The sequence below is a fragment of the Styela clava genome, chromosome 6, assembly GCF_964204865.1.
Source record: "Styela clava chromosome 6, kaStyClav1.hap1.2, whole genome shotgun sequence".
Classification (NCBI taxonomy): domain Eukaryota; kingdom Metazoa; phylum Chordata; class Ascidiacea; order Stolidobranchia; family Styelidae; genus Styela; species Styela clava.
In genome coordinates, this window is record NC_135255.1 from 18,528,523 (window position 1) to 18,551,350 (window position 22,828).

A 22,828-nucleotide genomic window follows, 5' to 3' on the forward strand; every position below is an offset into this window, starting at 1 on the left:
CAATATGGAGGGAACTAATTTTGTTCGCCTACTTCACATCAAGTTGTATAAAGGGACTGAATCCTATCGGCAGGGGGTATGTTCATTTGGCTAACACAGACAGTCCCCGAACTCGTAAATGAACTAAAAAAAAAAGGAAAATCGGAATAAAATTATGACCTAACACACATTACGGGAGTACGCAATAGGATTTATGACCCGGGTTGAGAAATTTGGGAACAACTGTCATAAACGAAACTCGTCCAATACTATATTTAGTGACAGTACACATTGTACTGATACTGAAACGCGGGTATATGAAACATTCGAATTCAGTAGCTGACTATACTCATACTCCTATTGCTTACACCCGACTACATTGAGCGCCTATGACGCATTCTATTATTGCGCATTGCAAAGGATGAGCATTATATTACCGCAAACACTCCCCGTTTGATTTTGAAAACCGATGCACATAGTATTGTCGCATTATTCAGAGCGCTTGTACCACAGGAGGTATTTGGTTATGCGATCTAAGTGGTTGTGTTATTTTAGTTAAACTAGGATCGGAATTCTATGAGGATATCTTTATAAACAAGTGAACACTTTGAGCAAGTGAGGTCGCGTACCAAAGTGACACTCTATCGATACTATAGTATATACTGGGGAAAATAAAGAGGATATGATTTTATGTTTACCTAGAGGAGAGAAAAACCGCTAGAGAAGCCAGATAATTTGGCAATCACCTGTCTACTGTTGTTTTACTAATTCCGAATCGGAAGAGATACATAGTTGAATTGCCCCTTTTGTCGCGGTAATATAATTCTTCGTAAACTATGTAGATCTTCGTGTGTCCATAGGTGGATTAATTAAATATTCCAACACTTACAAGGCAAAGATTTTTCACGATAAAAGTGCCTAAAAGCAAGTAAATATTCTTTTTAAAGGTTAATACCAACTAAATATTGACGCGTTGACTAACTGCTCCGACGACCCGAGTGATTCTACCTTCATAACTTCGCTGTCGTGAAACAAGGGTCATACTTCTGCATTCTCCGATTTGAACGATGCAACCACCGTTGGATAAAATGCTTGCGATGATTCTCTTGATAAGTAAGCATTCGTTTTTATTATTTGTCGCGCATATACCCCGACAAATTTTAATACAATGTCGCTAAGTGAGCCCGCACATAAAATAGGTCTGATGAATGATCGATTACAAATTTGCTATGCTGCCCATAGCTCTCTAACTGTAAATAAGAAATATATATATTTAATTGTATCGGAAAATATAATAATTTTTTAATATTTAGAGAATATAAATATTATCATTTATTTTGTCATTTACATTTATCCATTCCTTCTATTTTGGCGCAGTGGCAAATGCTTGTCTGGGTGGCGATATTGATAAAACAATTGATATGTGCGAGAACAACCGTGAAGAAATCAGTCACAAATATGTAAGATGGACATCGACCGCAACATGGACTTTGAGGGGAAATGACTGTGCTTACCCAAATAGCATGCTTTTACTGAAACTCACCGAGATGGATCTTTACAAGACTTCATATTGTTACGGTTATTTGCAGATATCAGGTGAAATAATTATAACTTGACCTATTTTTGTATTACACATTATTTCATCCACATTGATAGCAGTCCATGTAAGCAAAGACATGGTCATATTTTATGCGGTACATGTAAGCTTTTGAAAACCTAATATATCCCAATGTCTACTGTGAATCAGAGATAAATGAAGCTGAAATAAGTGAATATGTTTATTGATTAATAAAACTATCTCTCTAATACTTCGTCATATCAACATTGTAACTGGAATAGTTGAACAAATTTTTCACGAAAAATCATCTGAATTTCAGCATTTCGCTCAAACATAAATATTTGCGCCGTATATGCGGGCTGTTGCTTCCTAATAACAGCAAACTCTTCATCTATAAACGGTTTCTTCGTGCAAATGTCTGACTGCAAACGGATTTACTGGATTTTTCGTGATGATATATTTCCTGTAACAATTACATACAGTCGATATGAGTTGAATGACCACAGTTTCAAAATAGACGTTAGATATCTTTCACAAAGAACTGAAACTACTACAGCAAGTAAGTGTTTCTATATATTCTTTTAGTCTTCAAGAAAATTTTTTATTAGCGGCATTGGCATTATATTGCTTATTACTTATATTGCCTTTTCGTAAGACTTTTTTATCATTTTTATTTGAGTGATGAAAGTTGGAATATGTTCAGTATGAGAAAAAATCAGAATTTAATTACAAGAGAGCTACGCCCAAATGTATGGACACGTCTGTTCGCAGTACAGTACGGTTTACCGTATCGTCAGATCACAGTCTACAAATATATTCACACCAAGCGAAGCAGTACAGTCGGACACAAAATGGCGTCCGCGAAGCAGTACAGTCGGACACAAAATGGCGTCCGATGTCCGTAGAACGTTTAGTGACGTCATAGAAAACAAATCTCACAGAGCTAACAGAAATATTTGAAATAAATAAAAGTAATAGCCTTCTGGAGAAAAACTTCATCTTTAACCACTAAAAATTTCAAAGCAATTGGTCCAGTAATCAAAAATAATAAGATTTTCCACTAGGTGTCCAAAAAGTGTCAAAGAACAACAAATCGATCGTTATGTCCACTACGTGTCCAATAATTTTAAACTAATGCGTAAATCATCCATTTAGTTGTGAAACTCTTTATTTCCACACGGAAAATATTTATAGTCTTAACTTTATAGTCTGTACTTTCCATTAAAAAATGCTGCATTGTATGTAACACATATTTTCATTTTATTTTACGCGATTGTACCACCGACAACAGCTCCCACACAAAGTTCCCCAATCGAGCGCACTCTCAGCATCATACTTGGAATCCTAACAGGAATTGTGTTGGTTGCTTTATTGGCTGTCATCATAAGGTGAATACAATTATTTGAACTAGGATGTCGTATCTTAACAGAACAATTGGAAAAAATTGACTGATTACTAGACAAAAAAGATAGATACCAGCCAATAATATGTGGCTATCGTAGAGGAATACAATTCGTTAAGAACAAAATTTATTTAAAATAATATTATAATATTATCCCAATTAACTATTAGACATAACGTATTTTGACCGCAAAGTTCCAATTACCTATTTTCGTCCTCGCTGTGTTTCTATGTCCTCTACTCTCCGGCTTGAAGTAAATACCTACCGATACCACATTCAATCTCAAAACAGTAATAAACCTATTATTATTCAAAGGTATCGAAGCATTATACAAAAACTCCATGCAAACTCGGACGCTCTGAACGCAACAGCAACCTTAGAAACCGCAAGGGGAAGTGGCGAACAGAATCCGTACGACTTTGCCAATGAAGAAATCGCAGGAACAAGCAACAACGCTTCCGCAAACGTACCGGATGCGGTTTACAGCGTTGTAAACAAACAAGCAAAAAAGAGCGCGAAGCAACAGTGAGATTGTATCTCACTGAGACAAAACAAACTTGCACAACTTTCTCGGGAGAGAATGAGACAACGAGATAGCGATCGGAGACCGCCGACTTATCGATCTAGTGGCGTGTATCCTTCGCTTTGACTCAATAGCGAAACCGCGTCTCCCATCACTAATTAATTAATAACTCGCTAAATATACGACATAATTCATCCAAAATCAATAGGCACATGCACAATTTGGAGCAGATTCAACCTCGCTTTCGTGAGATATCGCGTGTATCTAACAGACAGACAAACAGACAAATACCTATCAACATACTTACCGATCAAAATCGATGGGTAATAATGGACAAAAAATAACTTGCTGAACTCAAATTTTCTCGAAAACTCACTAAGTATATTTGTGTTTTAAGAACATTATAAATATTTTGCGAACACTTATCTAGTATTTTTGCACTACAAAAATTTTGATATTTGATAATTTTGAAAATGATGATATAAAACAATGTCGGAAGAAAAGTCGTCCAATTGCACGTTTTGTAACCTTTGTTTTGTAATTTAATTTTGATGGGTCTGATGAGTCAAGTTAGAAATGGTTAAATAAGTTCAAAAAGGCTTTTGTAGTCCCTGACTAGATTTAATTTTTAAGTTTTTTTTTTGAGTTTTTTATTTTGACTTGGTGTCGGAATGGCAGTTTTTAGGCTGTTGTTTCGTTACTGCGGCCATAAATTTACAGACTCAAAATGCCATGATGTGGTAAACTTTCTACACATATTGGTTGTTTTCTTGTGCGTGCACAATTTGAAGGTATTTCAACAAATAATTTAAATTTTGACTATCTTGAATTGGCGGGTATTGTACATCCCGAGACATAATCAACTTTTCATTTATTTTATTAATTTTTTCATTATCGAACCCTTATTTGTTAACATTTGTTTCCCATGTAAAATAAAGAATTTATGTATATATGTAAGACCTCATTGTAGTATGACTTTGTGTGGATTTGACGAAACAGGCAAACATTTTTTTTTTACCGGGGAATCTTAATAATAACAGACAGGCATGTGATTACTGTTACTAACAATGTTGGTTGAAATTTCAAAGTCCAAACTTTATAAAAATGCATCGAGATAGCGATCAGAGACCGCCGACTTATCGATCTAGCTGCGTGTATCTTTCGATCTGACTCAATAGCGACACCGCGTGTCCCATCACTAATTAATTAATAACTCACTAATTATACGACATAATTCATCCAAAATCAATAGGCTTCTGGTCCGAGATATGATGAATGCACATGCAAGCAGATTCAACCTCGCTTTTGTGAGATACCGCGTAACATACGAAAGTGTCTAACAGACAGACAAACAAACAAACAGACAAATACCTACCAACATACTTATCAATCAATCAAACTGAAAAAGACTCGCCACACTATAACATCTATTAACATACCGACTGTGGATGGATTTTACGGAAACAGAATTGTTACAAAACTCGACCCCACTACTATTAACGTCCTCAAAATTCAGCATATAAACTAGTGCTTTTAATAGCTTCAAAAAATTATAATTATATGCTATAATGCGATCAATTTTAATTTGACACTGATTGTTCTTGGGTAAATGTTATATGCGAGTAATATTCCATAATCCTACAATTGCCAGGAGGGATTGTATCTGGTAAAGATCACTTGTACATAACACCATTAACTAGTTTTATTCAAAAGGGTCCATTACCCCGAAGAGGTTAGAAACCTCTGTGATAACCGTAACTCGTTCTATACAGTATTTAGTAAGAGTACACAGTGTACTGATACTGAAACACAAGCATCTTGAGCTTTCGAATTCAATAGCGGACCATAGGATAGGATTTATATATTTATCCCGGGGGAGAAAAAATCCGTTAAGACGGCTTAATCATATGACGAATCCCGGCTTCTCATCCGGTTACCAGTCGATGTCGGATATGGTATTAGTTAGTTATTTTCTTTCGCAAGCATGGACTTGACCACATTTCTGCTTCTATTGGTCAAACCTGGGTGAGTTACTGTTGTTGTGAGGGTCTATGACCCTAGTTGAAATGTTCGGGAACCACTGACATAAACGAAACTCGTCATATACTATATTTAGTAAGAGTACACAGTGTACTGATACTTAAACATTCGACTTCAATAGCTAACCATACTTCTATTGATCAAACCCAGATGAGCTATAGTTGCAAGAGTCCATGACCCTAGTTGAGATGTTTGGAAATCACTGACATAAACGGAACTCGTTCTATACTATATTTATTAAGAGTGCACGGTTTACTGTTACTGAAACACGAGCATCTGAAACATTCGAATTCAATAGATGACTATACTCATACTCCTATTGCCTACAACTGGAGATTGTAGACATTGAACGCATATCTATGACGTATTTTATTATTGCGCATTGCAAGGGAAGACGTATTATATTGTCTCCTGGACTTACCGTTTGATTTTGAAAACCGATGCAAGTAGTATTGTTGCTTTATTCAGAGCGCTTGTACTATAAGTGCTATTTCGGTATGTTATCTATGTCTTTTCCGACAGACCGAATTTTTTATCATCCTACACAAAGCGGTCTTAGCGTGCAGTTTTGATGAGAAACATTGTCTTAAATGCGTCGTTGAGCGTCCATGACATATTCTATTATTGCGCATTGCAAAGGAAGGGCATTATATTACCACCTACACTCACCGTTTGATTTTAAACCCGATGCACGTAGTATTGTCGCATTATTCAGAGTGATTGTACTCTTGGTGCGCTACCTCGGTATGCTACTTCAGCGATTGTGTGATCTCGGTAATTTTTGCTCGGGTTAGGATCTGAATTCTATGAGAATGTCTTTATGAATTAAGATTACGTCAAGTGAAGTGAGATTGCGTACCAAAGTGGCACCCTATAGTAAATATAAGGAAAATGAATATGATTTTATATTTACCTAGAGCAGAGGGAAAACGATAGGGAAGCTACTTCATTTTGCCCGTTTATTCCGAGTGAGATGTAGAAAAGCCAAACAGTTAAACATTGCATGAACGGAGACGTATTACATTCACTATGTGTTAGTAGTTGTTTACTTCACTTGCTTATACTATGTAGATCTTCATATGCCCACACACGAGGCAGAAAATATAAATGAGAAAAATGTATAAAAGCAAGTAAATCATCTTCTTTTTAAAGATAATACTAACCAAACATTGACGCGTTGATTTACTGCTTCGACGACTCCACCCATTCCACCTTAATAATATAGCTGTCTTGAAAATCGTGAAGCAAGTCTCTTACTTTTACATTCTCTTATTTGAACGATGCAACTACAATTTGATAAAATGCTTGTAATAATTCTCGTGATTGGTAAGGATTCGTATTTTTTAATCACGTAGAAAGCAAACCCTTTTTAATAAGGCAAACAATGCCAAAGTTGAATATAAATTATCAAGTGAGTCCACATAAAAAAGTCATACAAATTGCCCTGAAAAGGACGACTAAAAAGTGGTTATGGCGCTGAATAACTTCAAATGTGAGGCATAATTTTATATTTACATCTAATAAATCGTACATTTTAAACATATAAAATATAAATATTTCAGTCATTTTGTCGTTTATATTCAACCATTTCTCTTGTTTTGGCAAAGTGACAAATACTTGTCTGGGTCGAGTTACTGAAAAGACAATTGATGTGTGTGCGGAAAATCATGCACATATCAGTCACAATCCTAGTGGATGGGGGACTTGGGATTGGAATTTGGATGGGCATGGCCGTACATACCCTAATAGTATGCTTTTACTCAAACTCACGGAGATGAATCTTTACAACTATCAACATAATTTTTGTTATGGTTCTATGAAGATATCAGGTAAAACAATTATTGATTGTGGTAATTTGAAAGTTGAAGTACGATCTCTGGTATTGTAAACTGATATCGTATGGAAATATTAAGATCGACATGCACTAAGCTTCACCTACAATGATAGAAACAAAGTTACCGTTCACACTTCATACGGTGCATGTAGGCTATAGAAAACTCAATATATACCAATGTCTACCTGGGAATGTCCACACAATTTGTTACAGTAATTTGAAAATACCGATGTTCATAAAATGTACAAAAATTGCTTCAGTGGTTAGAATATTATTAGTGGATAGGCAGGCATCTGTATATGACTGAGAAAATATCGCACTGATGATTTGATCGTGTGCTTTATCCTATCAACATTGCGAATGAGCTACGTACCCAACTGAAGCCAATTTTTAAGTCTCATCATCATTTCAGCCTCTGAAGAAAACACGAACATTTGTTGGTATAGCACAGGCGGTTGCTTTTTAATCACAGCAAACTATCCAACCAATATAAATGTTACCTTCGTACAAATGTTTGAATGCAAATGGATTTACCGAGATGATATATTTCCTGTAACTATTAGCTACAAGAGAACATAGAGTAACCACCACAATTTCACAATGGACGTCAGATATCTTCTAGAAAGAACTGAAACTACTGCAGCAAGTAAGTACTTCTATTATCTTTTATTCCTCGAGACATTTTTGCGTAGATGATTATTTTATTAGTTGCTTTGGTGTATATTACCTTTTCGTAATACTTTTTCAGTATTTTTGAGTGATGAAAGTTGGAATATGCTTAGTATATGAGAAAAAAATCAGAATGTAATCATAATTTTAAACTATTGAGTAAATCATTCATTTAGTTGTGAAACTCGTTATTTCTACTCGAATAATATTTACAGTCTTAAAACACCAATAAAAAATTCTGACTGTCTTCCTTATTAAAAAATGTATTTATCACATATTTTTATTTTACGCAATAGCACCAACGACAACAGTAAAAATCACAACACAAGCCGCAACCAAATCTTCGATCAAAACAACAACAGCCAACGAACTTGTTTCAATTCCTCAGCAAATACCCCAAAGTTCACCCATCGAACGAACGCACTCTCAGCATTATACTTGGAATCCTGCTAGGAATTGTGTTGGTTGCTCTATTGGCTGTCATCATAAGGTGAATAAAATTATTTAAACCAGGATTTCGTATCTAAACAGAACATTGAAGAAATTTGACTGTATACTAGGAAAAAAGAGACAGAGAGCAGCCAAAATCGAACTGGCTAGAATTTGTTAACAACTTGATTTGATATAAATATGATCACAATTCACTATACATCAAAATATTTTGACCTCAAATTCCCAGCTATATATATTTTCGCCCTCGTGACTCTACGACCACTATTCTGCTTTCAGTAGATATCGACCGAAACTACACTCAATCATAACGATAATAACAAACCTATTTTTATTTAAAGGTATCGGAGCATCGTGCGCAAACTCCGTGCAAACCCGGACTCTCAGAACGCAACAGCAACCTTAGAAATAGCAGGTCGAAGTGGCGAACAAAATCCGTACGACTTTGCCAATGAAGAAGTCGCAAGAACAAGCAACAATGCTTCCGCAAACGTATCGGATGCGGTTTACAGCGTTGTCAACAAACAAGCAAAAAAGAGCGCTATGCCGCAGTGAGATTTTAACCAACTGAAAATTTATTTAATTAATGGACAAAAATAACTTACTGAACTTCTTCAACTCTCATTTAGTAACTTTGCGCAACAATAATTCAGCACATATTTGATAATTTTTAAAATAATAATAATATAAAAGTAAGATATTGTCGAACTTTTGTTTCGTAAGTTAATTTTGTTGGGTCAAATTAATAATTTAATGAGTCCAAAACACGCTTCTAAAGACCTATTGACTAGATTCATTTACTACAAATACAAACTAAATACAAACTAAAAATGTCATTTTATTGTAATTCTAAATTTTTGCACAACTTGTTTTTTTGCGCATTCGCAATTCAAAATTATTCAACGAGTTTGAATCTTGGACTATCTTGAGTCGGCTAATATTGTACATAGCTTGAGACATAATCAACTTTGCATTAATTTTATTAATTTTTAATTGGACCATCTTGAGTCTGCGGTTATTGTACATAGCCCGAGCCATAATCAACTTTGCATTTATTTTGTTAAATTTTTTATACTTGCCCTCTTATATGTAACAACAATTGTTGCACTTGTAATAATAAAGATTGAATGATATTATATACATTCTCTTCGTATTATTTTAATGCAATGTATTTGTGTGGGTTTGGCGAAACAGGTTACTCCATGCTGTGATCTGGGCAGGTTAATTTATGGATATCCCTGTTCCGTGGGGATGAGTTTGAAGGGTGGTGTATATTACCTTGTTTAGAAGTAAGTGAATCTTCGGCTAATTCAGAGTAACACCAGAAAAACTATGGAAAAATAGGAGTGACAAATCTTCACCGGAACACGTCCTACAAATGGGAGCTATAGACAGCAGATTTGGTATTCAGGCAGCTTTATAAAGTGTGAACTGACAAATGTGATTTATATCCAGAACTTTACTTCAAGTATCAAGTAGTCTGAATATTTGTTCAATCTCCGGGTAATACATCAATTTGTCTACCAAACCTAGACATTATTCACCTTGTATTATAACGTTGAGCAAATTTTCCTCTTTCGCAGTTTCATAGCTGGAATTTCCATGCGCAATTTCCTATCGCGCGAAACAAAGACAAAGTACCCGAAACTAGCACTTATTAAAACCCTCTTTTGCATTTTGCTAAATCTGCTCGTTGACAAAAACAGACTCGCGTCATTGCGCTTATTTTAACAATGTGACATTGCCAATGCTGACTAGTTGTAACTTTTCATTACTCTACAAAAAGTGTGTCAATATCATATTGTTATTATATTCTATGGACATGGTATTATATTCATATTATATTCTATGGCCATGGTACATAGATAAACTGCACTCAATTTGAACGTTTTACCATGTAACCATACTTGGCGGAATTTATACCATCGCTTGTGCTATCGACTCTATTTAATATATATTTACCTGCTGAAAAAGGTAGCCACGGTATTGTAAAATGTAAACCATAGCGTCAGATAATTTTTCGAGCTTGTTACACAGATAAAATGCGCATAATTTTAACTCGTTATACTTTAACCAAACTTCGCAACAGACTCAGACCCTTCCCTTGAAATTGACGCTGTCGATGGTCTTTTAAAACGCCGATTAATTTGTTCGCCAATAAAATGATAAACTCTTTCAAAAATTGTTAAGTAATTATGTAAGTAAATGTTGGAAACTCGAAAATATATACAACCATAACGCTGAAAATTATCTGACGCAAAAATGTGTGTAAATATGCAAATTTCATTAACTATAGTCCTGAAGGAACGTAATTCGTCTTGCTATGGTATGCAGAATACTATAACATATGGCACAACCGATATGACTGACGTCCATTCTTGTAAAACGGTTAATATGAGCCTTTGATGTTTGATATCGACGCTCAACGATAATTTTTATTCCATCTGTTAAATAGAAATCAAAAATGTATAATACATAAATACAAATATTATAGTATAGGTTGCTTTTACGTCTTCCATTCTTCCCAGGTAATTTGTTTATTAAAGAAAAATGCCCAAAATAATTTAGATCAATTTTAATCAACACTAAAACAAAACTTTCTCGCTTTACTAGACAACTGTGAAATGACAATCATAGACAAATTGTACCTATGTTTACACTATCACGTGGCTTGCATAATTATTGATCTCCAAAACAAGAACTCCAAGTGACTTAATTACTCGAGTATTTGTACTTTTTCAGTGAGAAAATTCTCCGACATCGTAGTATTATAGCGGAAATTCCTTGTTGTTCAAAATGAAGATATATTTTTAGAATTATTCAGCTCGAGAATATGTTATTTTTCATTATCCTCCATCTGTTTGTCTTATGCAATGGGCTATATTTTGCGTCATGGAATTTCATTTTAACAATTTGAAGCCGTAAATACTGACTATTTATAATTTTATTCACCAACACGACCATCATGAATTGATGGGAAAGCTAGATAATTTGGCAATCACTTGTCTTCTGTTGTCCTATTAATGCCGAGTCGGAAGAGATAAATAGTTGAATTGGCTTTGTTTGACGCGTCAGTATAACTGTTTATGTATTTTCTTGCGTATACTATGCAAATCTTTGTGTGCCCTAGATTTCAGTATTTACGACACTCTCGGAAAAGAAATTTTAGAGGAGAAAAATGTGTTAAAGCAAGTAAATCATCTCTTTTTGAATGCTAATGCTTATCAAACATTGACGCGTTGATTAATCGCCCCGACGACTTCCACCGATTCCACCTTTATAATAATCTTGCTCTCGTGAAATATTGTGAAGATAGTTTTTGACTTTCATATTCTCTTATTAAAACGGTGCAAAAATTCTGAAAACGTTGGATAAAATGCTTATAATAATTCTGATAGGTAAGGAGTCGTTTTCTTTTTCTTTATGAAAATAGTATAGTCTTTTTAATAGGGCAAACAATGTCAAAGTTGAATATATGTTATCAAGGGAGTCCACATAAGAAAAGTCATACAAATTGCCCTGAAAAAGACGACTACACAGTTGTTATTCCGCTGAAATACTTTAAATGTGAGGTATAATTATATAATTACATCAAATAAAACATATAAAATATTGCATTTATTTTGTCGTTTATATTCATCCATTTCTCTTGTTTTGGCAAAGTGACAAATACTTGTCTGGGTGGAGTTACTGGAAAGAAAATTGATATCTGTGTTGAAAATCATGAACATATCAGTCACAATCCCACTAGATGGGGGACTTGGAACTGGATTTTGGATGGGAATGGCTGTACATATCCAAGTAGCATGCTTCTACTAAAACTCACGGAGATGAATCTTGAACGTAATTATTGTTCTGGTTCTTTGAAGATATCAGGTAAACAATTATTGATTGTCGTATTGATGTCTGTTTTGTGAGCTGATATCGTATAAAAATATGAGAGTCGAATGTATTACGCAGCACCATCCTTAGTCATATCAACTTTGTCACATGCAACTAGGATACCTAAACGATTGAATCCAAATTTTAATTCTAATAGAAAAAACATCCTTATTACAGCATTTGAAGAAAACACAGAGATTTGTTGGTATAACACAGGCGGTTGCTTTTTAATCACAGCAAACTATCCAACAAATATAAACGTTACCTTCGTACAATTGTCTGAATGCAAACGAATCTACTGGATTTTTCGTAAAAATATATTTCCTGTAACTATTACCTACAAACGATTACGGAATTCTTACAACAGTTTCAAAATGGACGTCAGATATCTTGTACAAAGAACTGAAACTACTACAGCAGGTGAGTGTTTTCATAGCCTTTATTCCTTAAGACATTTTTGCGTAGAGGATTTTTTCATTAGCTACATTGGTATAGAACACTTACATTGCCTTTTCGTAAAAAATTTTCATCATTTTTATTTGAGTAATGAAAGTTTAAGTTTGCTTAGTATATGAGAAAAAAATGCAATCATGATAATAAACTAATAAATAAATCTCACATTCCCACAAGTATTATATTTACAATATTATACACCAATAAAAATTTATGACTGTACTTTCCATTGAAAAATGCTGCATTGTATTTATCACATATTTTTTTTTATTTCACGCATTTGTACTACCGACAACAGTAGAAATCACGACCAAAGCTCTGATCAAAACAACAACCGACATCGAACTTGTTTCAAATCCTCAACAAATACCGCAAAGTTTCCCCATCGAACGCACTCTCAGCATCATACTTGGAATCTTATTAGGAATTGTGTTGGTTGCTTTGTTAGTTGTATTCATAAGGTAAATACCATTATAATATTTAACATAGGGACATATCTTAACAATTAAAGAAATTTGACTGAATTCTAGACAAAAAATATGGATATCAGGCAAAAATATGTGGCTATCGCAGAGGAATACAATTCGTGAAAAACCACCTCAAACAAAAACAGTTGAAAACTGTGAGAAAAAGATAGCAAATCAATTTTCTTGAAATAAGATTATGGTATCTCAATTTCCTACAAGGCAGTAGGCAGCTGACCAACTACTACATTCAATCTCAAAATAGTAACAAACCTAATAATATTTAAAGGTATCGGAGCATCATACGAAAACTTCATGCAAACCCGGTTTCCCAAAACGCAACAGCAACCTTAGAAATTGCAGGAGGAAGTGGCGAACAGAATCCGTACGACTTTGCCAATGAGGGAGTCGCAGTAAAAAGCAACAATGTCTCCGCAAACGTCCCTGATGCGGTTTACAGCGTTGTAAATAAACAAGCAAAAAAGAGTGCGATGCAGTAGTGAGATTATATCTCACCGATACAAAACAAACTTGCTGAACTTTCGGCGCTCCAGAAGTGTGTGTAACAAAATGGAAGTAACTAATTTTATTCGTCTACTTTATTTCAAGCTATGTGTAGGGACTGAAACATATGGGCAGGGGGTATATTCACTTGGCTTACGCAGGCAGTCTCCGAACTCGTAAATTGAACTAAAATGATGAAAACCGGAATAAAAATTATGCCCGAACCTGTTACACACACTACGGGAGTACCGAACTTTCTCAAGAATGGGACATTAATGGACAAAAGTAACTTGCTGAACTTAAATAATCTCGAACACTTATTTGCGTTTTAAGAACATTATAAATATTTCGCGAACACTTATTCAGTGTATTTGCAAATTGAAAACTCGGGTTTTGATAATTCTGAAAACAATAATATATAACAATGTCGAACGATGAGTCGCCCAATTGCGCATTTTACAACTTTCGTTTTGTTAATTTAAATTTGATAGATTAAATTAAAACCGATTTAATAGGTCCATAACACGCTTCTAAAGCCCGATTGGCTAAATTCAGTTAACACCATGGCTTCAATTCAAACTGAAAATGTCATTTTAGGGTAATTCTAATTTTTTTCACAAATTGGTTTTATTTTTTGGATCTTCATAATTCAAAAATATTTAACGAACTTCAATATTACACTATCTCGAGTCTGCGACTAGTGTACATAGCAAGAGACATAATCAACTTTGCATTTATTTTATTAGTTTCTTCATTCTCGAACTCTTGTATGTAATAACATTTGTTGCACTTGTATAATAAACATTGAATGATATCAAGTACATTCTCTTTGTATTATTTTACAGACACTGTGTGGACTTGGGTGAAACAGGTTACTTCATATTGTGATTTGGGCTGTATAATTTATGGATATCACTAAATCGTGGGGATCAGTTTAAAACGTGGTGTATATAACGTTGTTTAGAAATAAGTGATTCTTCGGTCTAGGGTAACACCAAAAAAACTATGGAAAAATAGGAGTAACAAATCCTTACAAATCCACAAGTGTGAACTGAAAATTGAATGTGATTTATATTCAGGACTTTACTTCAAGTATCAAGTAGTTGAAATATTTGTTCAAGGTCCGGGTAATATATCAATTTGTTTACTAAATCTAGACTTTATTCGCTCTGTATTATTACATTGAGAAAATTCGCAATTTCATTGCTGGAATTTTCATGCGCAATTTCCCATTGCGCGAAACAAAGACAACGTACCCGAAACTATCACTCAGTAAAACCCTCTTTTGCATTTTGCTAATACTGCTCGTTGACATAAACAGACTTGCGACATTGCGCTTATTTTAACAATGTGACATTGCCAATGCTGACTGGTTGTAAAATTCCAGTATCCTACAAAACGTGTGTCAATATTATATTCTACGGGTATAGTACATAGATAAAATGCGCTTAATTTGAACGTTTACCATGTATCCATACTTGGCACTCAATCCGTATTTATTTCGGAATTTACCATCGCTTATGCTATCGACTCCATTTAATATATTTACCTTCTGAAAACGGTAGCCACGGTCTTGTGAAATGTAAACCATAGCGTCAGATGGGTTTTCGAGCGTGTTACACAGATAAAATGAGCCTAATTTTAACTCGTTATTACTTTACCAAACTTGGCGAGAGACTCAGATTGACGCTGTCGATGGTCTTTCAAAAGAGTATTTTCATCGTCAATAAAATAATATACTTATTAAAAAATTAAATTTAATTATGAAATTAAGTGTTTGCAACTCGAAACTTTATGAAACCATGACGTTGGAAATTATTGGACGCAAAACTGTGTATAATTATGTAAATTTCAACAATTATGGTCTTGGAGGAACGTAATCCGTTTTGCCTTAGTATGCAGAATACTATAAAATATGACACGGCCAATATGATTTATGACCATTCTGTTAACGCGGTTCATATGAGCCTTTGGTGTTTAATAATCTGCCACAATATCGGCGTTGAACGATAATTGACATTTTATTTGTTAATTTGACATCATAAATGTATGATACATAAATACAAATATTATAGAATAAGCAATAACGGTTTCTGATTACCTATTCCATTCTTCACAGGTATTTTGTTTATTAAAGAAAACCGCCCAAAAATAATTAGGATCAATTTTAATCAATACTCAATAATTATGCTACTTTAAATTATACGCCATCTTTTTGATGTATGCAATGGCAGGCAATATTTTGGACCGTAGAATTAAATTTACTTCAATAAATGGACGCCGCAAATGCTGAGTATTTATAATTAGGCCATTAACATTTCTTAAAAAAAATTCCGAATCATCGTTGGAATTTGACACCACCGATGCCACTTACTTGAAACTTTATCATTTAAAGAATATCTGGACCTCCAGAAGTATGCGCACCAGGATGGCGCACAACATGAAAATGCTATGTGTGTACCGGTTAGGATTCAGGTTGTACGACATCTTGGTGCGCATACTTCTGGAGCACCGGATATCTTGATAGTTACATAAAAACGTCAGATAAACTTTTTCCAATATCATACACAGATAAACAAACCATAGTTAGCACTCGGTTTTAATTTCTTATTCAATTTAATTTTCTTTTCACCGTATTTTGATGAAACTTAAAAATTTAAATTTGCGTGAGCGCAGATAAAGTCCAGCACAAAAGCTTGTGACTGGGTAAAATATTTGTGGCTCATAGCTCATACACATTGCTCAGACTGAACTTATCAATCAAACTCATCAAATACCTGTTCGCTGTAAGTCCAAAGCGTGTCATGACAAATAATAATTTGACGTGGTTACTATACCATACGATTTCGTTCTATATAATTTGACAATTTTTCATTGAAATTTACTTATTGAGAGAAAGCCAAATACGCAAAATACGAAGCGAAATCTAAATGCACACAGTTGAAGAGAGAAGTTTTTAAGTGAATATATCTCATAAAATAGTTGAATAAAAATGTATTTGGATATTTAAAAAGTGTCTCATATGCCGTCGAAGATGACCACATTTCTATAAACTACAAATAGTTTTATCCCCAATAACAAAATATCCCCCCCCCCCCCCCTAGATTTAGACCCCCCCCCCCCTCTAATATCAAAAACTGGTAATATACTGTCTCATGTACATGAGCAGAAAGGCATTCGTAACCGAAAATAATAATTTGTCATTTATTATATGCGCGTGAAACCAGATAAAATCGCGAGAGTTCCTCCACGCGGATAAAACTATGCTCACGTTCTATTTGTATGAAGCAATAGAGGAAACAATACTGCAGTATTGTGAAGGAAGTGGAGTCAGATTACTAACGTGCCAGAACTTCTAACGAATGAGCTAAATCAGTGGTTCTCAAGCCACGCCCCCTGTTTGGAATTTCAAGTCAAGTCTTGCCCCCTTAACTAGCCAACAATAAGCTACAAATAACAGATAGTAAAGCAAAAGTGTGTTTTATTCAAAAAGACGTTGGAAATACGTCGATAGAACGTAAATATTCAAAATACAGAAATGTGAATATTCAAAATAAGGCCGACAAGATCAAATCTAACAATTTTATTATTTTTAATTAGTTTCACGCACTCTCAAAAAAATTGTTTACGCAATTGTGGGACACGAACCACTACTGGAGAACCACTGAGCTAAATATTGCAGGTGACGGATTTTTTTGCGGAAATATTGTATGAGCGAAAGGTACGTAGAAATAACGTTGTACGAGTCTTTTTCATAAAACCGTACCGATAACTGCATTAAAATGGTATTTTTTGTTTGCTATTTGAAGCAGCACAAAGACATATTGAGGTAAGGAGAGATGGGCACGCTCGCGAGGGGACCCCTATCGCGGCTTCATTTTCTAACAAATTAATAGGGGAGTCTGAAAACGATGGATGACTCCGAGAAAAATTTAATTATGCAGTTTTTGTAAATGTTCATTCCCATTTAATTGACTACATTTAAATCTTACTTCCAAACCCTGTGGTTTTCTTTATGAATTTGCAAGATTCTCTAATTTCCATGTTTAATTCGAACGCTGTAAATTGGTTCGGCTTTGTGATTTCAGTTGTCCGTCCCTTATGTGACGTAACAAATTGACTTATGATCAAAAATTTCGCTGTCATTCTGTAGGCTCTTTCAGCAGTTTATGAATTGCAAGAAGGCTGGCAATTTTGGATTTAGTTGTTTATCCTATTTCAGATGAGCCTTGGGCGGTGTAGTTTGCACGATCCCGTTCCGGAAAAGTCGTGATAAACAACAAACCCGTTTTTTTTTATTTAGATGTTGCAAGGCAAGCCGTTTACCAAACTGCAGTTGTACGTCTCAGTTGCAGTCCGATGAGGTAGGCCGAAGCAGAGCTAACCAAAGGCGCTTGTGAGTATCGCCCGCGGTTTGTACGTTTACGTTCAAGGTATTCTACACTAAACTCTAACACAAATATGCAGCTATAGAAACCGCTGGTTAATACAAAATTATAACAGCCCGGAAGTTCAATACATTCGGGTCTCTTATGTTTGATTAGTTCCGGCCCATGCATCGTTTTACTGGGTTTGTGTTTTTTTGTAATTTATTTTTGTATGTGTGCTGGTATGCGGGCACATGATATCTATCATGTTTTAAACTTTTTTAAAGGTATTGCTCGCTCTCCAAAATTCTCCTTTTTAAATTTGTTTATATTATGAAGTATTCAAATAAACTATCTATTTATATATTGTAGCACTCTATCGAAGGCGATACAGTAACACGACATTTCTAAAAAAACGGTAATATCTCGCCTCTGCTTGCAAATTAAGGATGCGCACCCACGTGATATACTAAAAATATGATCATGCGCATGTCTCCGTCGCGTTACACAAAGGACATGTACGTAACTCACCTTTCGTTAATACTAATGCTACCGTGTTTCTTCGAAAATAAAAACAGCGTCCTATTTTTATTTTTTAAAAACAACACAGAGCTTATTTTGGAGGAATGTCTTTTATTTCTATACATAAAAAACAAAATTACAATAGAGAGAATTACAAGATCTTCAAATATACAAAATATAAAAAACCGATATCTATTCAAATTGCTCGTTTTTATTTACTATATCTGCTAAACATAGATTATTAATCCCTTGAAACAAGTGAGAAAGATTTCTGGCTTTCGACTAGGTCAAAAAAAATTTTGCGCTTTCGACTAACGACTGGCCAAAGGGATTTGGAAATCAAAAGAGTCACGCGAGTACAAAAACAGTGCACATGGAATCAAAAACACGTATTCAACAAACGTATGCATTTGGTCATTAGTTGTTAATAATTTGACTTCATACTTGCTCCAAATGACATCAATTCTGTTCAATTAATAGTCGAATATTCAAATCATTTTACATCAACGGCATTAGCAGATTTTCAAATCTCGGTTGGGGTGGGTGTAAGTATAACCCAGTGATATGGTGTTAATTTCGAAATTGTATAGTTACTCCGGGCGAAACTGAAAAAACACGGAAGTGCTGAGTGGTAGAAATTAAAAAACAGACATCAGAACTGCCCAAACCCATTTATTGCGCTCTGCCAATAATAAGATATATATTTGGGATAAGATATATTTAAGTTTTCTGAGTATAACTGAATAATTAATTTCTGATTATGCAGCACGACATCACCCAAGAAATACAACTGTCCGTAACCTCAATAGACAGTTTATATGCCGTATTAACATTAAAATCCTCCGAACGTTCTGGGTTTCAAGTTATAGTGTAAAGTTCATTAAATACAGTTTCACTCTGCGCTGCTTGAGCTGGATTTCCCACGGTGTGGTAGATTGGATCAGAGCCAGCACCATAATTATTTTCGAGAACAGTAGTAGAAGTAACAGTTTTTTCTTTAGTTTTTCGGAAAGCAGATCCTCTTTTTCTGTATCTGTAAATATATACAAAAAATCTGAGTTGTTTTGTTTGACAAGTTTTAGTTCGGAAAGTTTCAAGTCCAGTGCCAACGTTATCTACTGAATCTTTAGTAGGTCGATATATTTTAACCGTAAAGGTGGTACATTTCAGTCATGTAAGTACTTCCCATCGTGATTTGAGCATGCATTATAAAGATGAACGTTGTCACACTATTCGTCTAATTAGTTAGCTTAGGGGTATGCAACCTTTAACTCAGGGAGCCAGATACGAATAACTAGGTGACACCGCGAGCCGCACCTGTATTTAATATATGCTTTCTAGTAGTTGCGGACAGAAAAATTTTATTTATTGGTCCTGGAACATGCGTTGTTTGCCTCGCACAAGCTAGCTGTTGGGAAATTATAACGTCATAGGCGCAGATGATAAATTAGGGATTGGAAATACTCGCACCTACCATATTAACGAGATTTTAAAAAAACTAGTTTCGCGAGCAACAAACTATTTAAAATTTTCATTTTTCTGCGGGCCGCGCCATTTTTTCTCGTGGGCCGCGGGTTGCACACACCTGAGTTGGCTTATTCAAATTTTGCGTTTGTATTCTTGCTTACTGAACGGATAACATATATGCTTAATCTAATTTCCGTGATAAAATATTCCAGCAGGGTTTCAAACGCTCGTTCAGTAAACAAAACTCGCTCCAGAAAAAATCCAGAGTGACTACTGAAGCTCCGTATCAAATAATACCAACCTTCTAACGGCAACTGCAACCAAGAGCAATGCCTCTAGTGCTGAAATAATTCCAAATGCAATTGCAGCACCCACGGAACCGAAACTAGTCTGGTCTTTGCTTCCTGGAATTGGATAGGTTACGAAAAGGTTATTTTCGGAATACGTAATCATTGATAATAACAGAAGAGCAATGTATAAACGAGATATCGTCGGCATCTAACTGACAAACAAACAAACAAGCAAACAGACAAAAACCTAATAACATACTTACCGATCAAGATCAATAGGTAATAAATAGACCTGCAGGTCGCAATTTTATTTTTTTTAAATCACTAGTGAGTTATGTCAGAATTTGACGAAAAATAAGAATTCTAATAACCTTTATCAAAAAACTACAGAAAATTTGTTAGGTTATATTGGTCTAGTAGTTGACCGGAAGACCATTATTCTCACAGCAACAGCCTCAAACCATTTAAAAAACGATTAAATCCATATTTGTATTCAAATCGTACCAAAAACTGTACCAAAACAATATCAGATTACAATTTTCATTCATGTCAATATTTCTTGAGGTAAGATTAAACAAGACTCCCCATGTATATGATGAACCGAAAAGAGAAGGAGTCAAGGTTTCTTGAGTATGAAACACACAGTAAGCTGTTTTAAAATATTGAAGTATTAAAAAACTGTTGGGGGTAAATGGCGTGAACAATCACCTTTCTAGGAATACTAAAGCATACATATATTCATGTTATGGCATACATATATATTTCACAGAAGCGAAAATACCTACAAACTGTTAAATCGGAACATTGAGGGCTTACCGGAGCACAATTTGTATTCATAGCGCAGCTTGAACCGTCTTGGCTTATATTTCATAATATGACTGATGTTGAATGTTATTGTAGGGTCCGAAAGAGCTTCATAATGGTGCAATTTAAACAGGCATTGACTAAAGTTATCCAGATCGTTTGAACAGGTGCGAGATGTTGGGTGAAATATCAAACATTCTCCAGGTGATAGCTGAGCGAGGCTGTGACCTGGATGTAGAAACTTCGATGAATGAGAAATCAAAATCGCAAAAAAAAAGGTGAAATTCAACGCGAGCGCCTAATAATTGTATTATTTGATCAAAATTTTACTTGTAACGAAAATTCGAAGCCTTTATTTTTGATGATACATAATTTCAAAACATTTGTACCTGCGATCGTAAGGTTAGCCAGAGAATACTCGAAGGTTTGATTTGTAATACTTGGCATTTCAGGTGGCATTTTATGTCTCAATATCATGTCAATCACAGATGTCACCAGGGCGTATTTTTTTGAATACTTTTGGTGAGGGAGAATCCACTTTTTGCAATCCGAGGGGTTGAAGTCTTTTGGATACAATGGTGAGCTTATGACGCCACTAGATTTTTTCAGATCTACTTCTTCTGACGCTGTCGCAGGGCATTGCTTCATTGCAACTAAAGGAATTGTCACTGCAAACAAATGAACAATATAAGACCGTGATTTGACAAAAGCTTTTTGCATGTCATCTCTCTTTGGCCAACATATTGCTTTCGCAAGTATAAAAATATTAATCAGTTTAGTTGTTTTTTCTAAAATATAAAAGTTTTGCTTTTTGCTAGATATACAGGATGTCCGTGAAGTACCTTCACAATTTTGATTTTGTTACAAGTCAGTTCTCAATATATCTTAACCAGGTTTGTTGATTTTAATCAGTAATTGTTCAAGTACTTTCACCTCATTTGATACATCTGTGAAGGCCAAAACAATTTATGGTATCAATAAGTTTCTTTTACAATTTAAAAAAAAATTAAGACTTCATGAACACCCTATAAAACTAGTACATAAATACCCTTTGTCGTTAGATTAGAAGTTCCCGAAGTCACTTCCGAAATTGTATTTCAGTCTTCATATTGCCCATGCAGCCAGCAATGATAATACGCTTTCTTGGAAGGGTGTATTTATGTAATTGTAGAAAAATAATATTCTAGTTACTTGCTACTTACCAAGTATTAGAAGTATACTAAAAGCGTAATCCATGACTGTGTGGCGGGACTGGAGTTGTACTATTTTTTATTGCTTATTATTTTATTTATATTTCTTGTCTGGTTATTGCATGTGCATTGGTGTGTGGAGTCTGAGCCCTAATTCGCCCGATAGTTAGATTCGGTTACTCGACTCCAACCACCACTGCATATGTGTACTGCGCTTCGGATTCGCAGTGTCCCTCTTCTTGCTTCTGCTGGCGCTGGATGTGAACCGTATTTTGTCACTCTTATTTTATCTGCTTTAAGCGTGGATTTTACACCATTTTAAAAAAGTCTCTTCGTTTGCATCGTGAACTTCGAACCTATTAATGTGTCTTTGCAGCACACTGGATCTTCTGAACTAATTGTTACAGTATTACTCGACTGTATTAGTGGC

General features: G+C 34.9%; 3 protein-coding genes across 4 annotated transcripts; 2 read left to right on the top strand and 1 right to left on the bottom strand.

Annotated features, from left to right (window-relative positions):
- The first annotated feature begins 614 nt into the window (after positions 1-614).
- Positions 615-4,160, top strand: LOC144424630 (uncharacterized). Its single transcript, XM_078114083.1, has 5 exons — positions 615-1,092; positions 1,357-1,575; positions 1,857-2,096; positions 2,829-2,925; positions 3,255-4,160. Exons 1-5 carry the CDS (start codon positions 1,047-1,049, stop codon positions 3,466-3,468), a joined length of 816 nt encoding a protein of 271 aa, XP_077970209.1. The 5' UTR covers positions 615-1,046; the 3' UTR covers positions 3,469-4,160.
- Positions 4,161-7,861: 3,701 nt separating this feature from the next.
- LOC144424281 (uncharacterized) lies at positions 7,862-9,529 on the top strand. Its single transcript, XM_078113414.1, has 3 exons — positions 7,862-7,982; positions 8,302-8,495; positions 8,797-9,529. The coding sequence occupies exons 1-3, from the start codon at positions 7,937-7,939 to the stop codon at positions 8,908-8,910; spliced, it is 354 nt and encodes a 117-aa protein (XP_077969540.1). The 5' UTR covers positions 7,862-7,936; the 3' UTR covers positions 8,911-9,529.
- Positions 9,530-18,935: 9,406 nt separating this feature from the next.
- Positions 18,936-22,511, bottom strand: LOC144424279 (uncharacterized). 2 transcript variants are annotated; one of them, XM_078113407.1, is made up of 5 exons: positions 22,411-22,511; positions 21,598-21,876; positions 21,221-21,436; positions 20,416-20,518; positions 18,936-19,680 (listed from the first exon to the last, which is right to left on the bottom strand). In XM_078113407.1, the coding sequence occupies exons 1-5, from the start codon at positions 22,442-22,444 to the stop codon at positions 19,506-19,508; spliced, it is 807 nt and encodes a 268-aa protein (XP_077969533.1). In that variant the 5' UTR covers positions 22,445-22,511; the 3' UTR covers positions 18,936-19,505. The 2 variants fall into 2 exon arrangements, with proteins under 2 accessions (XP_077969533.1, XP_077969534.1); XM_078113408.1 differs by having other exon boundaries at positions 22,257-22,432.
- Positions 22,512-22,828: the final 317 nt, after the last annotated feature.

Bases quoted from the DNA above. Each gene is read 5' to 3' on its own strand.
- LOC144424281 (XM_078113414.1), top strand. From the start codon at position 7,937: ATGGACGTCAGATATCTTCTAGAAAGAACTGAAACTACTGCAGCAA. The intron at 7,983-8,301 runs GTAAGTACTTCT...TTTACGCAATAG, and splicing joins AACTGAAACTACTGCAGCAA to CACCAACGACAACAGTAAAA. The intron at 8,496-8,796 runs GTGAATAAAATT...TTTTATTTAAAG, and splicing joins CTATTGGCTGTCATCATAAG to GTATCGGAGCATCGTGCGCA.
- LOC144424279 (XM_078113407.1), bottom strand. From the start codon at position 22,444: ATGGATTACGCTTTTAGTATACTTCTAATACTTG. The intron at 20,519-21,220 runs GTAAGCCCTCAA...ATCCAATTCCAG, and splicing joins TGAATACAAATTGTGCTCCG to GAAGCAAAGACCAGACTAGT. The intron at 19,681-20,415 runs GTTGGTATTATT...ATATATTTACAG, and splicing joins GTTGCAGTTGCCGTTAGAAG to ATACAGAAAAAGAGGATCTG.
- LOC144424630 (XM_078114083.1), top strand. From the start codon at position 1,047: ATGCAACCACCGTTGGATAAAATGCTTGCGATGATTCTCTTGATAA. The intron at 1,093-1,356 runs GTAAGCATTCGT...ATTTTGGCGCAG, and splicing joins TGCGATGATTCTCTTGATAA to TGGCAAATGCTTGTCTGGGT. The intron at 2,097-2,828 runs GTAAGTGTTTCT...CACCGACAACAG, and splicing joins AACTGAAACTACTACAGCAA to CTCCCACACAAAGTTCCCCA.